This window comes from Leptidea sinapis, chromosome 9 (genome assembly GCF_905404315.1).
Source record: "Leptidea sinapis chromosome 9, ilLepSina1.1, whole genome shotgun sequence".
Lineage (NCBI taxonomy): Eukaryota > Metazoa > Arthropoda > Insecta > Lepidoptera > Pieridae > Leptidea > Leptidea sinapis.
Window position 1 is genome coordinate 3,604,995 of NC_066273.1, and position 16,698 is coordinate 3,621,692.

Consider the following 16,698-nt stretch of genomic DNA (forward strand, 5'->3'; position numbering starts at 1 on the left):
GATTTGTACGTCTAGATAGACAAATAAAAATTAAGGTTGACTGTTAACCTCTATTTTGAGCAATGCACGCACACTAACACAAAGTGACATACAAATTGTGAGAGTTAGACATAGCATACGCACTAAAGTAATAAACTTGGCCTGTTTTCATCAGTTGTCTAGCAGCAAGTGGCTCTATCTAGGCGGATAAATTGTCTAAGTCTTTAGCATTCATAAGTCCTGGTATATTTGTTCAAAAAATATTTAGGTCGCATTACAGTTGATAACTTGCTCGACTCTCACTTATTACATATCAGGAATTTGAATTGAGGTGTGGCTCTTTCAAATCTTAACAATTTGTAATTTTGTCAAGTATTTTCCGTCACTACTTGTAAATTAATCTCATTTCAGTCTAAATGCATAACTAACTCACACGGCACACTTTCATATAGATGATTGAAAAATGTATTAAAAAGCTAGTCTAGTTTAAGTGAGAAAAAATTACCCGAATCCCTCAAATATCCGCAATTTTAAAAAATTTGAAAGGAATCACAACAAATTTTTTTTTTTAAATGAAAATAAGGACGTTCAGCTGATGGTAATTGATACGCCCTGCCCATTACAATGCAGTGCCGCTCAGGATTCTTGGAAAACCCGAATCAGCAGCACTGCAATTGCGCTCGTCGCCTTGAGACATAAGATGTTAAGTCTCATTTGCCTAGTAATTTCACTAGCTACGGCGACGTTCAGACCGAAACACCAGTAATGTTTACACATTACTGCTTCACTGCAGGAAAACGCGGCGTTGTACGCGTACCAATAGTTTATGGCCGGCATCCTGTGCAAAGGATCCTCCCAATTATATAATATAATTGTCGATTAATTTTTAAATTCTGAAGGTAGTTAAACAATATACCTGCAGAAACAACATATACACGTATCAATATAGAGTCATCCAAAGGCATTATTTATGTAGTAATTCCTCTACGTTGGCATTGACAGTAGGTTTAATTCTTATAATATAAATATGATGAATGTATAAATGAACACGATACCTTTTCTGAGACCAAGTTGGTCGTCTTGTCGTATCGCTGCTGAGTGAAGAATATTGTGAACACGGCGTGCGAGCGAGACGACGTCTCGTTCATGTTAGTGGCTGCCACCGTCCTGGTCAACAAAACAGTCATACGATGATAGCTGGATTCTTAGATTAAGGATTGGTCTCCGCTGCACTCCAACAAGATACCAGAGGCGTGGTCGCAAGGTGCGGCAACTATTCCTACGCCCAAGTGGGCGTACTCGAGCAAGTCTCGAACAATGAAGTTTTATAATGTTACATTCCTTTTTATATATTATTTTGCTTTTTACGTTTACCCTGCTGCTCATATATTAATATAGGTATCTAGAATAAGGTTATGTTTAATTGTAAATATTGTAGAACCAGTGCTCAATAAATGTTATTTATATTATTTAAATGTGTGACGTTGACGTGCCACATGTTTTGTTAAACTTTGCTAATAATTGAAACTAAAATGCCGGGTTGCGTAGTAGAACTTTGTAAAAATAATACTATAGGAAATAAGAAAGACACTGGAATCACATATCATCAGTAAGTATTGTGTATTTTATTAATTTCATTGTAAAATAACACGAATCGTATTGAAAGATGCCATTGAGTGTCAAGATACCACGCACACATCTAATAGTTGCCATAATAAGAATGCTATTGTTCTTAGGTAGTGCGGTATTTAATTGGAGCGCAGCGGAGTACAACCCTTAAAAATAGTTGCAGAAAAAGAATGCATTGGATTGGAATCGAACTAACTAGAACATCAACATAGAAGTGCTTGTTATAATACAGGGTTTATTGGTAATTCGACGAATTTCTGTTACGAGGTGATAGCGGTGTCTAAGCATTTGTGATAATTTTAACCCCCATATACATTATGCAAAAGTAAACCATTATTGAGTCATCAGATTTTTAACATTTATTTTTCTTTGAAATTAGTTCCTAATTGGTGTACAATTTAGGAGAGCTAAGAAAACGGTCTTGTTTATAAAATAATCTGCACCCAAGTTTCAAAAGTTTTATTTTGTTTTTCGGATTTTTTTTTAAATAATATAATTTTTTTTCGCATTTCTAAATTCGGACGGATAATTGTTGTTTTAACATAGATAAATAACCAGCGTTTAATTATATATAAAAGAAATGATTTAAATTGATACAAAATTTTTGAAGTTCCAATTTTGATTTTTTTAAATGAAGCCAAAAAACTTCATAACTCTAAAATGGTTCACTTCTGCATTATGCATATGGGAGTTATAATTATCGCTAATAGTCCCCTATCTAAGGGGAATAATATGTCGAATTACCAATAACCCTGTATATCTCAAACAAACGGCACGGGTGTCCATGAATGCTTTCTATCAGATTACTATTAATATAATTAGATTGTTTAAGTTGCCAGAAACCAGCGTAAAGCTTTTATTTTCTGTCAACATAGATGCTCCGTTATTTTTATTCAACTAAGTTTAACTTTTCACTTGGCTTTAAGGCCAAAACTAACAGGACAAAATGAGTGTTAGGTGGTCAATGACTTGGGGGTAGGAGTTCTATATTTTTGAAGTTATACTTGTTAGGCGCGTTATGAAAATATGATTGAGAGTGAAATGTTAAAGATGCGCGCGCATCACTGCAACACAAACGTAACAGGTTGTTTTTTTCAGGTTCAAGCCTATACAGCCGTATTCGTTATTTAATAATTAATTGTCAAAGCCATCGTTGCAAGATTTTTACAATATTGTTCTTTCTTCAAACGTAGAACAGCACGAGGGATAAATAATTTTAAGTATTTTTGCTTTGTTAAGCCAAAGAAGTATCACTTCTTGCGTGCATACATAAGTACACACACATTGTTTTTAATAACGTTGTTAAACGTTTTAAGTATACACGATTCACGTTTCTCTTCGTATTTTATGCAAGCTGGATACAGCCTTTTCATAAAAAATGCTTACTTTATCCAAATGTTTTGAGTTTTATTTAGTGTCAATTCTGTAAATCTTTGTCTTTAAACAATTCGACACGAGACTGACTGAGTCTCGTGTCAGAGTTTGGCGAATCAACATCTCCTGAGGATGCCTCGTGTAGAGTTGAAACACGTGTCGAATTGTTTAAAGTCAAAGATTTGCGGAATTAACACTAAAGAAAACTCAAAACATTTGGATAGTTAAGGATTTCCGCAAAGTAACGCCTATTTCAATAAATGCTTACTTGGTTAAAATCTCTTACCTCGCTTTATTCCCCTCATCAATAAGATCATAAATATCCTGGTACGACATAACAGCCAGCTTGCTGAGATCCTCGACGTACGGTCCCAGGGCAGGATGCTCTCGGACCCGGAGGTTTCCCTTGTTCTTTGGGTTAAGAAGATCACGAACTCTCTCGCAGTAGATTTCCATGTACGAAACCTCCACCTATTTTCGGGACGGTTTAAATCATTTTAATTTCAGTATAGATTTGACCTGCATTAAAAGGACAGTATTGTCTCAAGTACTGCTTTAAAATAACTCTTTTTAAAGTTATGGGGGACAACGAGAAATACTTTTACTGTGGTAAAATTATCTGTATTTTGTTGAAAAACTGTTATTCATTTAACATATTCGAATGTTAATCACTGTACCTAAGTGCTATCTTATACTAAAATTAACGGACCTCGCTTAGTTTTTAAAACGCAAACACACGAACTTTTCAGTTCCATACATTTTTTTTCATGAAAATAATGAACGCGACGATCAAGACGTTCAGCTGATGGTATTTGATACGCCTTGCTCATTACAATGCAGTGCCGCTCAAGATTCTTGAAAAGCCCAAAAAATCTTAGCGGCACTACAATTGCGCTCATCACCTTGAGACATACGATATTAAGTCTCATTTGTTCAGTAATTTCACTAGCTGCGCCACCCTTCAGACCGAAAAACAGTAATGATTATACTTTACTGCTTCACGGCAGGAAGAGGCGCCGTTGTGGTACCCATAGCCGGCATCCCGTGCAAAGGACACTCCCACTGGTTAAATCAGTTCATCATTATTATAAGCAGTCATTTGTATTATCATACTCTCACCACGGAACCCCTCAGGTCTATCCCGCCACGTAACAATGTGTTTTCGGGTTTTGAATTAATGTGTACATTTATGCGACAAGGTCGCAACACTCTTGTGATGTTACAAAAGAGCATGGGCCGCGGTGATCACTTACCATCAGGTGACAGGTGTATGTAAGCTCACCTGTCTTCCTATTCCTCAAAAAAATAAAATTCAAGAGAAACCTAAACAACTAAGCAAGTTTATTATCTTTATCCATTATATTTAGAATAAAGCAAGTTTAAGTAAAAATAAGTTTTACAGAATTCAAGTGTGTTTTACAATACATAGATATTTTCCTTATAATGGAAATATAACTTTTACGGAAATATCCAATGTCTAAAATTTGATTACAAGCGTTTAATCGTAAAGTGTTTCATTTAAATATATCTAACTTATCTTAATTAGAACTGTTTAAATTTTTGAATTAGGTTCTAAAATACGCTTTATATATAAATACTAGTGGACCCAACAGACGTTGTCCTGTACACATGTTTTAAATTTGAAAAATCGATTTTTCCTAACGGAGCAGTTCACTAACATACACATGAGCAGGAGAATTATATTATATGGGCGGAATTGAGAATCTAAACCAATCTCAAATTCACTGAAACAAACAAAAAAGTCATCAAAATCAGTCCAGCCGTTTAGGAGGTTGTTTAAGTGTGAATCTAAACCATTTTCGAATCCACCTGAAGACACACACCAATCTCAAATTTACTGGAACACACAAAAATATCATCAAAATCGGTCCAGCCGTTTAGGAGGTAGTTCAATTGTGAAACTAAACCATTCTCGAATCCACCTGAAAACACACAGAAAGTTTCATTAGAATCGGTCCAGCCGTCTAGGAGGAGTTCAGTGACATACACACGCACACAAGAATTATATATATAAAGATGAGAAGGCATTTTAAACCAGATTTTTGAAGATTGCTTTTTTGAATGAAATGCAAAAAAGAATAGTTTATTATATTATGTATATGGGAAATCATAATTCTCATCTCATCATCTATCAATTTGGAAATCTAATAAGGTGCATCTTCAGCAAGTCAAATCAAATATGTGTAACGAAATTTGTTCAAAGGAAATACTATTATTTAATTAACCCGACGTTTCACCAATTTTAAAATACAGCGCCTTCATATGCAACTAAATGCTTTAAAAAGTATTTTATTAAATGAAATATTGAGAAAAAGAAACCATATTTAATTGGACACTCATTAAGGTTCAATAACTCTTGTACCTTGAGGTATACGACAATTTTGTCTCAAAATATAAGTTGTTTTTTTTTGGATACAACACAGAGTATAGTCATCCAAAGCGGCGCTCGTTGGTATGACTTTGCGCGTGCATTATGCGTCATATGAAATAATTAAATTATGCGGAAACGAAAATATTCTAACTTTAAAACTGCTCTCGTTATTCCTCGTTAGTCCTAGGCATATAAGCTATACACTCGATTTTACGGAGTTGTGATAGTATTCTCCATTCTTAAAGCATTACTCCTCGCTCATGTTTCAATAACAGTACCTGGACGACAGAGCCTTGCTCGGATTTTTAAGAATGTACACAACTTGAACAAAAAGAACTAATAGGACATTTGAATTCGAACCGGGGGCTTCCGGATCACCCAATGTCCCATCTGAGCTATTATAGTCTTGTATATAGTGGCGAAATTTACCTTTGTATTCTAATGTTATTGTAGCTGTTTCTCATTAAAACACGGATAAAACAACATTTTTTAAAATTGAATCCCAGCTAGATCGATTTCTCGCCCCTGAAACTACCTGTACACTAAATTTCATTAAAATGGTTTGAGCCGTTTCCGAGATTCAGATTATATATAGCCCGTTTAAAGATATAAATTGATTTACTAAATAGTAGATCTATACTTAAAATATGTACATATAAAAATGCTTAAACGTCGCCTTTCATACATACTACAAACTTATGTCTAAAAGGTATAATTAAAACAGCTTTCAATAAGACTCCACTAATTATAGGTAGGCGCGCGCAGAACTACGCAATACTGTAGAGCTACTTCTACGAATGCTACGTATAGTGCCACAGCCTACGCGGCTACGATACTAACAGGGAAAGTTTTTTATTAAAAAGAATAAACTTTTGTGCTCGCTTTAATACTTTATAGGCAGAAATGTATGCTGAAAATCACGTAAATATATTCTTGGATATATATTTTATTTGTGAAATCATTATAATTTAAATTTAAAACATTTCCTGATATCGTTAAAGCTCAAACATTATTAGTTATGGTAACCAAACAGCACTGAGGTTCAAAAAATACCATTCTATTAATTAGTATTTTTTTTTTCAATAATTCTGCTATATTTATAACTTAAACTCTAACCACTAGTTGCAGAAAGAATCCTTAAGGTTAAAGTTTCATTATATCACATGAATATTTATAAGTGAGTGTACCATAATAATAAATAAATAAATCTTTGAATGTCAAAGTGAAAAAACAGTGACGGTATTATATTTAATGAAACATTAACTTTAAGGATGCTTTCTGCAACTAGCGGTAAGTGAATAGACATAAAATAAATAAGGGAAGGAGTTACTATGCTATTCTAATGTATCTCACTCACTCGCAATTATTAACATTTTGAGAGGCTGATAAGAATTAAGTAATACCTGACAAGTACTTAATACATAATTCTGATTCATACATAATGTATGAACATTGAACTGAAATTCCTTAAAGTATTTGAAAAGTTAAAAAAATAAGGGCACATGCAGACAGAGTACTCCAGTATCATACCGAGTAGGTGAGGTCCTCGGAGGTTGTCTGACGGATACGTCTAAAGAGGTCCTTGCAGATCTGCGGTATGATTCCCTCCTGCCCCTCCTCCCCGCGACCCATCATCGTGTACGACTTGCCTGCGCCCGTCTGACCGTATGCGAATATGCATATATTGTAACCTGAAAAATATACTCAATATATGTTATCTTTGTTTGACTAAAATGTATTGAGTAACTATCTGATAAATATCGACTCATAAAAATATTTATTTCTGAAAACTTTATTAACTTTAGATTAAATGAAGGTATCGCCATATTTTATCAATTTACATAAAAATAATCTGATAGATAGTTAGAAATTGTAAGTAACCTACTAACTGTAGTTAGTTAAAATTAAGTTTCTTTTTTACCTCCTGAGAAAGGTAGAAAGATATAAAAATTGTATTTTGTTATTAATTTAAAACGACTTTTTTACCTTTTAAACCTTCTCTGGACTTCCACGAATAATTCAAGACCAAAATTAGCCAAATCGGTCCAGCCGTTCTCGAGGTTTAGCGAGACTAACGAACAGCAATTCATCTTAATATCTAAATAGATAGATAAACTGTCTTTTTGAGACATGCTTGCCATGCCAATTAATATAGCACCCACACGAGACTTTCCCAGGAAATATATCTAGTAGCTAAAACCATAATACTTGGGCGTTATAGAACACAGCTACATTTAATATGTTGCCTTTGAATTGTATAATTTAATGATGAAAAAATGAGTTTACCATCGAAAGCATGCTGCAGCATTTCTTCTCCGATGTCTTTGTACACCATCACTTGAGATGAGAACTCCGGGTCGCTTTGCTGATAACAAAATATATAAATTAATGATTTATTGGGAAATAAAAATAACATACGAAAATTAAAAATATATAAAGTACGCCTGTCTGTCTGTTACTCTTTAACGACTAAACATTATTACTATTTCTAGAAAATTCACTAATGTACCTAAATAAACATAAATCAAAATCACTTTATTCATGTAGTTCAAGGAAATGGTACTTATGAATGTCAAAACTTTTCTTTTGTTTTTACATTTAACACCACTTCGGAAATGGTTGAGCTGTAATGAGAAGAAGTGGCAAGGAACACATTGCAACTCTTTAAAATTAACATTTACAACTTCATCGATTTGAAGTGATGCAACAATAACACTCAAACGTCAAATACTAAATGCCTAATACACGAGTAAATCAAAAAAGTAAATGTAAATTAATAAGTATAAACACAAGAGTTATTGAGTTAAACTAGATGCATCAATCTACACTCACTGTAGAAAAATAAAGGTATTATGCGAGCATTTAAATGCATAAATATTTCAATTGTTGTAATATTGTTGGAAAAACACTATTACCATAATTCAGCATGAAATTAAATGGGCGGTTACATTCTCGTTATGAATATGCAATTCAAACATTGCTTTAAAGGTGAAGGGCGTTATTTTCTAACAACCATAGAGTGGATTGCGTCAGGCAAGGACAAACCACATAGAATGCAAGATTATCGCCGACATTTGAAGCCGGACACGAGAGAATTACAATCTGCGGCACAATCAACACAGACCACAGACAACACAATGGGGCCGGTTGTGTTCCATTTCTAATTTTGATTCTTAAGTGTTATATGGTTTTGGACAAAAAAAAAGTAATTTTATAATATATACTTAACAAATAATTTATTTAAACATGCGTGAGTGCCGCTTATGCGAGGATGTACTATGGCAAATATTTATTTATATTAGGGGCTGACAGCCATAATACAGAGATAAATGTAAATGTTAATAAGTAAGGGCCGTTAAGTAACTAATTGACATTATAGTGAATATATATATATGATTGCTTTTTGCTTAAACGCTTCAAACATATCTGTTGGCTAGGAATTAGATCGGCTCCTTGCCAGTACCGACTTACGTAGTTGCTACGGACCCTCCTTATATTATTTATGAGCCTCCAAAAGTAAAAAATCAACTAAAAATTACAATGCTTAAGTCTAGGTATAACATTTGCGAGATTTAAGACTTATGAACTAGATTATATACAATACAATTCTATTTAGTATCTAGCCCTAAGTTTCAATTAGCCAAAATTCTTGTAGCTGATTGCACGTCAGAATAGGTCAATATTATCCTAGTGTTTTAATTTATTGAAAATATTTGAAGTGCGGCGGACAAATGCATTAGCTCCGTAATTGGAGCGGCTACGTGGGACACTGAGAAGGTTTATATGGCTAAATGATTATTATAATTAATTAATCTATACATGTAAATATAATTGAAGCATCTGTTTGTAATATCAATCGAACAGACTTATGCCGGAAGTAATAAATACGAGAGAACTATTCCGGGTATCCATTTTTGAAGTGAAATCTTCTTTAGCGGCGTTGAACATTTTTATTGAGTATAAATGTTAAACTCGCGTCAGGACACGTGACCTGATCGAAAATTCGTCGCTGAAATTACGGATGAATGATTTAACTATTTATAGTTCGGCTATTTCAACTTAATGATCATACGGTCATTGGAGCAGTGGTTGTATCATGGTGATTGCGAAGCAGAAACACCGCGAGGGATCGAATCTCAGCGAAGACTTTCCCTAAGATGAACTTGTATTTCTTTGTTCTCATTTTCTATTGTATTATTGTAAATAAGAGTTATGACTTCGCCGTTAAATAAATATATCTCAGAATTTACGATCAATACTGTATGGAATCATGATGAAATATCGACGCCTATATACGTTTCTCAGAGCTAGCAGACGTCGGCGAGATATAGATATTTGTAGTGAAAACTTCTATAGCGGCGTCGAGCACTTTTCTTGAGATGGGTATAAAATGTTAAACTCGCGTCAGATCAGTGCCCTGATCGAAAACTCGTAAGACGACTGTCTTACGTATTAGTATTTACGTGTTGAAGTTGATATGGCTGGAAGTTGATTTTTCTGAGAGATTAACATTTTTATGTAAAATAATTGTAATAAATCTGAAATATTAAATTTTAACTCTAAAAACTCTGAGATTTATAGAGCGTAAGACTTTGCGCAGACAAATCTAGAGAGTTAAGTGGAAGTCCGTATTTATAAACATCGCTTTGATTTCGAGTTAATCTAAAGCTTAGGTCCACAATAACGACGGTTTAGGAACTCAGACTATAAAACGTCATCATTTTCATGCATCGCTTTTTTAAATATTTATTTGTAGTTTTAATAACCGATAATTATAACGGAAGAATATCGTAAGTAAATCCTAGTAACTGATAGCTTTCTAATGGTTTCATTCAAAATACTTATTACTGGGCTCATGCAAAAATAGAAATTGAAATGGGAGTGGGCTGGCCATGTCGCCCGCAAGCATGGCTCGAGAAGAAGACCGGTACGACGATATCAAAAGACTGGCGGGAATAAAGTGGTTGGAAACTGCTCAAGACCGGAAAAGATGGTAAGATGATGATAAACTGAAGGAGGCCTACACTAAGGTGTAGGTTAGAGGTCGAGAACGGCCAAAGAAGAAGGAGAAGCAAAAATAGACGTGACAAATTGTTCCATCGAGGTTAATATAAGCAAGTAATTATCAAGTTGTTAATATTCAACGATTTCTGACGCGCCGTCGATTTGTATTAAGACTAGTTTTGGATGATACCCTCTTTATAAACATTGTATTAATTATATATAACAGACCAACACTTACTTGACCAATTTTTATTTAATCATGCGCGACTGATTTATTTATTTATTTAATTATAAGGTTTGCCAACAGGTTTACATCTTAGTTGCGACCCGAATTCCTATTCATATTATAAATAGGGATGCAGACCCAATCACAGGCAAACACAGCTTGCGTTAAAACAATATCGCTCGTTATGGATACGGATTAAATATTAATAAAAATATGGAAGACTAATAATTATTACGAAAATTTTGAATACAAATCACTTTTCAATTTAGTTAAAGAATCAGAATAAATATCTATACTAGAAGTGTGACAGTTGTTGTGTGCGCGACACATCTTGGACATCAAGCCGTTTTGACCCAAATTGGTAAAGTATGCATTTATTCATGACAACACAAAACATATATACATTGTAAACTTAACAAATAAAAAATACGACGTCATGAAAAGGACACCCACTCAGCATTTTTGATTCACTGATTTTCAGTAGGTCACTTACCAAGTCGACCTGTTGACAGCAGCTGTAGACAACACGGTTCCTTTTGTTATAGATCTTAAAAGTGACCATCTAAAAATAGTAGAATAAGAGAAGAAACTAAAAATATTGAATTCGAAAGCGAGTTTAAAAAGATTACTAAATAGGTCATATTTTGATTTTTTTTTATTTATGCTGTTTATTTTTTGATTTTACGCCTCTGAACACTTTTGTTTCTCTAATAGAAAAGATTTCAGTTTGTTTTTAAAGGAAAACAAATTGAATTATTTAAACTTTCGTGAGTCATTATTCAATCTATTAATACGCGATAACGTCCCACCTTTTAAAGTCAGTGGGACGTTCTACCCAACCACTCTCACCCTGATGAAGGACCTCCGAATAGTCCGAAACTAGTCGGTACCGACACCGACAAAAACGTGAGTAAAGCTGTATTAATAGATGATTGAAAACAAATTGGTCCTGGAATTTATAAAATAAAAGGACCAATAATTACTTAATCTATAAGAAGGCCTGGAGACAACCAAGGATATCTGTGCAAGCAAGGGCAATCTATGAAGCCTCTTAGAATTTTAATCAACCAGATTTTGTCCGATGCGTAACAGCGTTCCTCAAGAGATGAAAATTTAAAGTGTTGTCATCTATTTTTTATTAATTCAATCTATTTATTAATTATAATAACTCTCTTCTCTTCTTCACAGTCGTTCCCTCATTGCTGAGGATCGTGACTCCGCTTAAGTTCGTCTACAGCTTTCCTCCATCTGTTTCGGTCTGTCGCATGGTGGAGTGCGATGCTGATGGGTTGGTTAGTCTGCTCGGATATTTGATCAGACCAGCGTCGTGGGCTCCGGCCTCTTGGTCTCTTCCCCTCAATTTTCCCGATGACCATCAAACGTTCTAGGTTATCAGCACCGCGTCGTGCAATGTGTCCAAAGTATCTCATGATCGGCTGCAGACATGTAGTGGATAGACGTGGACTGCTCACTATTTTTAGCTGTGTAAGGATCGAGGCGTTAGTGCGGTAAGCCGTCCATGGTATCCTTAGCATGCAGTATCCATAGCATGTTATAGCATATTATAATAACATATTGTATAAAATATGTTCCAAGTGAGAATCGTATGCACAGCTACGTACGTATTAAACAAAGTAACGTTCTTGAGTTGTGTCACTACAGAAGCCCAACAACCTTACAACATTACAGTATCACTATAGGTAATCCCGTAATCCATTTGTACCGAAAGCCAACTACACAATATATACGAAATCTAATTAATTGGCACACAGAACACGCGACATCTCTACACGATGTCAAGTTGTTCACAGAGTTCTATTTCCTTGAGGATTCTAGCAGCTCTGGTCAAACGGTTCGGGCTGTTACTGCGATGCACTAGACCAGAAGATTTTTTTTATGAAAATAAGGGACGAGACGAGCAAGACGTTCAGCTGATGGAAATTGATACGCCCAACCCATTACAGCACCGCTCAGGATTCTTGAAAAACCCAAAAATTCTAAGCGGCACTACTATTGCGCTCGTCTCCTTTAGACAAAGAGATGTTAAGTCTCATTTGCCCAGTAATTTTACTAGCTACGGCGACCTTCAGACCGAAACACAGTAATGTTTACACATAACTGCTTCACGGCAGAAATAGGCACCGTTGTGGTACCCATAATCTAGCCGGCTTCCTGTGCAAAAGAGCCTCCGAACTGGCCAAAAGATACAGAGCATACTCCATATTATGTGCTGTACCTGCTCCTATATAGCGCCACTGTGGATTGGCTTGAAATATGTCTCGCTCTATAATTTACTTCAAGTTACTAATAATAAAATAAATTTTAGTACTACCACCATACGACTTCAGCTGACCTAGTTCTGCGCCCCTCGGACTAACAATAAATGTTAATAAAAGGAATGCTGGGAGAGTTTCTTGTGCCGCTTCTTCTTTCTCAGAGCGCCATTTGTTTCCGAAATGGTAATCTAGCATATTAGAAACGACATCAAAAATAATACTAAAGGAATCAATTTTGAGGAAATTATGCCTTTTGTTCGCGCCATTTACTTAAAATGCCTAATCTTAAGCATGACGGCGCTCCACCTGGGGGAAGAATGGGAACCACTTTGCGTCAGATATATTAAAAAAACAAAATCGCCAGTCATCGCTAGAAACTCCTGTCGACACGAATGCCCAGGATTAGATTGGCATTGGCAGAACCGCCTCAATATAATTAGTAACTTAAGTGTTGTGTTACGACTTCTTTATATATGTTTTTAAAATTGTATCATCGCGGAACTTTAACATTGTAATTATTATGACGGGTACTCACGATATATATTTTATTGATATGATGCCAATATTCCGATCCGATAGCATGAATCGTGGTCACGGCGGAACTGTGGAGGCGGCGAGAAACAATTGACACATTGACACTTGACACTAATAGTACATCAATCTGTCCACTTGGCGCCTAGTTCGTTTTGGTCTTTGATTCCATACTTTCGGATCTTTTTGTTGCATTAGTACTGCAGAGAGAGACCACGGGATTCCATGTTTGCTATCCATCCTCCCTATTAAAATTGTTAGGATTATTTTTAATTTCTACTCTTACAAGCCGTGGGATGTATTGGCGTTCAATAGAAATCACTAGTAGGTTGTGCAGCTCGATCCAATGGTTGGTACCGGCTTTAAGCAAGTGTTCGGCTATTGCAAAGTATTATTGTAAGGTCACGTTTTATAGGCATAAAGAGAAGTCGCCCCGAAAGGTAGTGTAATACGAGCCACTGGCTTATTAAATAACTATTAAAGTATTAAGCAAACAATTAATACTAACATACTTACTCATATAAATTCTATTATTATAACTACATCAATTAAGTATAATTATTCATAAGTTATTCGTAGTATTTCGCAGCCATTATTATGCAACGATTACAGAAAATTGCAAATCATGCTTCACTTCCATCCGAGCGAGCGCGTAATACGATTGTATTATTGGATTCGAAACTATACTACTGTACATGTACCTACATAGTACATGTATAAGTTGCTCGGCAAAACTCAGAATGAAAGATCAACGTCACTCCGCGCTTCAGAAGGCCTACCATCAACTTTTGATGTGAAACATCTATAGGCGGAGGGTAAGCCTGATTGTTGGCGTGGCGATACAGGCCGTGGCGACGCTTCGCCACGCTATATCGTTGTTATCGACATCTATACGTATTACGTAGTACTTTCTCTTGTGGTAACTTAGAATTTCAAAAGTTCTGTTTATTGTGGTAAAACAGATCTTACAAAATTAATTATTTTAACAATATAATAATTATTATACTTTAATTTGTTGAGTAAATGCTTATTTAATATACATTTATTTTCTTCATATACACAATTTTTATAACATATTTCAGCTATCATCGACCAATTGTCACAGTAATACCGTCAGAGGCAACATCCAATGTAACTATTACCGAAGTAACAAATGAAAATAATTGAGTTAGAAGAAAATAAATGTATATTAAATAAACTGTCATCATTTTCTGGAAAAAATTCGTAATATTGTATTGTGCCTATTACTTGTACAAAATAATTTCGATGTTTCACATCTGCCAGGAGTCCCGTGACGGCTCACAATTTTTTATTAGCGATTCAATTCCGATGCAGTTAAGTAGTTAGAACAATATTTATATATATATATATATATATATATATATATATATATATATATATAAATATTGTTCTTTAAATAAAAAATAAACTGATTAAAACGAGTTATGAACGCACCTCCATTCATGTTTGATTTGATAGGAGTCTAAAGTACATTATTTTTAATTCGTTCTTGCGAACAGGCTATAGCTAGGGGCCTTACGGCCTTGTCTTTAGTATTTTAATTTTCGGTATTTATTTTCAGTATTTTGTTTTACAAAAAAGTCCAATAAAGTTTACTTTTCATCTCATCTTTTATTAACTCCATTGTCCATTTCTGTATTATTTATGTATGTTTCCGCTTTTTTTTTTAAGTTATTAATAAAAAGATTGACTTTCCGCTAAGAAGCAACTTTTTTTAAATCGCTCACTTTGACACATAAGCTATCCAGTTTAGGTTGAAATATTACCTCATGGTACGAATGAATGTACTAACTAAAACAGTTTGCGATTAAATTTCCGACTTGATTTGACGTCAACCTGAATCGGATAGCTCTAATGACGTCGTGGTATGAAATAACAAAGCAGTTAATTTTAGGTCGTCAATTGAATCGCAATAAGAGTTCATGGTAGGCTCGCAGATACGATTTATACCTACGTGCGAACAGAATCACCGAGGTTCAGATATGCAGTCGTGTCGCTTTTATTCTAGTCGTAGGTTCTATCAACTAGATTGAATCGTGACCCATTTTAGTATCTTTTTCGTATAGTCATAATAAACAAGAATGTCGAAATTAGCTTGAACATACATTTCATAAGTAACTGTTATCATTTTACGGCCGTTTTCAATTATGTATCTCTAGTTACGGATACATTGCTATCACCGTTTAATGACAAGATCTTATCTTTTCATAGTTTTGTCCAATATAGTTATGTTATTAGTTATAGTCCAATGCTATCTGTCGGTAGGTTATTGAATTTAAGTATGCGTAAAAGGATAGATTTGTTTACATCTAGTAAGTTAAACTAAGGACAGATAGGTTACTGAAAACGGCCAATATTATACACCCATGACAGTCCACCAATTGTCATACAATCTTTTTTGTGCAAATATAAACCTACCTGTTTTTAAGAGAATTATCAGCAAAGTGAAATTTGTCGATGGTACATATTTTCCTTTCTTTATGTGTTGATTGATGGAAAAGCATAACAAAAGTTTTAGATAAACAAAACAAACAAAATATTACACCTCGTTACCAAAATTAGGCAAGAAGGTAGTTCAATTCTCTTCAACGAGTGAGTAGTAAAGTGGCCATGATACTCTAACGTAGTCCTTGACCTTACAACGAGCTACAAGAAAATAGCGTGAAAATAGCGCTTTCTGTACTGAATAAACAAGTACCGGTAGATCGCAGTGTGCGTAAAATATTTCATCAATGTGTTACGAATCCAACGCGGTTACCAATAATGGCTACTACTCGGCTAAGTCGAGTTAGTCAGTCTTTTGTGGGGCGATGTATATGCTTTTACAACAAGATCCCAGAAAATGTTCAAAACAAACGTATTACGTTATTCAAAAGAATTGCTAAAAAACGTTTGTGTGGTATAGGTTACTATAATATAAATGACTTTCTTGATGATACCACAAATTGGGAATGGAGCGACCGCCCTCAGGCTATTAAATAATAAGTTTAATTGTACAATATTACTTTGTACGAGGGCGGTACTGAAAATTTCGGGAATCAAGGAAGTGACACAACATTACTATTTAAAAATGTATTTATTGCTTTTCGAAGTATTCTCCGCGAAATTTGACAGATTTTTCCATACGATGGAACCAATCATTGAATCAATCGGAAGTTGGGGTCTGCAAAGTGGCCGTTTTGTAGGCGTCCACAGCTTCTTCAGGTGATGAAAATCTCTGACCACGTAATTTATTCTTTACTTTAGGGAAAGTATAGAAATCATTA

The 16,698-nt window shown here is 34.7% G+C and overlaps 1 protein-coding gene across 8 annotated transcripts in view; it reads right to left on the reverse strand.

Moving 5' to 3' along the window:
- Window positions 1–16,698, reverse strand: part of LOC126965927 (kinesin-like protein unc-104) — a 211,160-nt gene that overhangs the window by 52,783 nt on the left and 141,679 nt on the right. For all 8 annotated transcript variants that reach the window (XM_050809719.1, XM_050809718.1, XM_050809722.1 and 5 more), the window contains 4 exons: window positions 7,661–7,739; window positions 6,905–7,065; window positions 3,269–3,453; window positions 1,035–1,146 (listed from right to left, as the gene is read on the reverse strand). In XM_050809719.1, coding sequence (XP_050665676.1) covers window positions 1,035–1,146; window positions 3,269–3,453; window positions 6,905–7,065; window positions 7,661–7,739 — 537 coding nt within the window. The remainder of the gene's footprint in view (window positions 1–1,034; window positions 1,147–3,268; window positions 3,454–6,904; window positions 7,066–7,660; window positions 7,740–16,698) is intronic.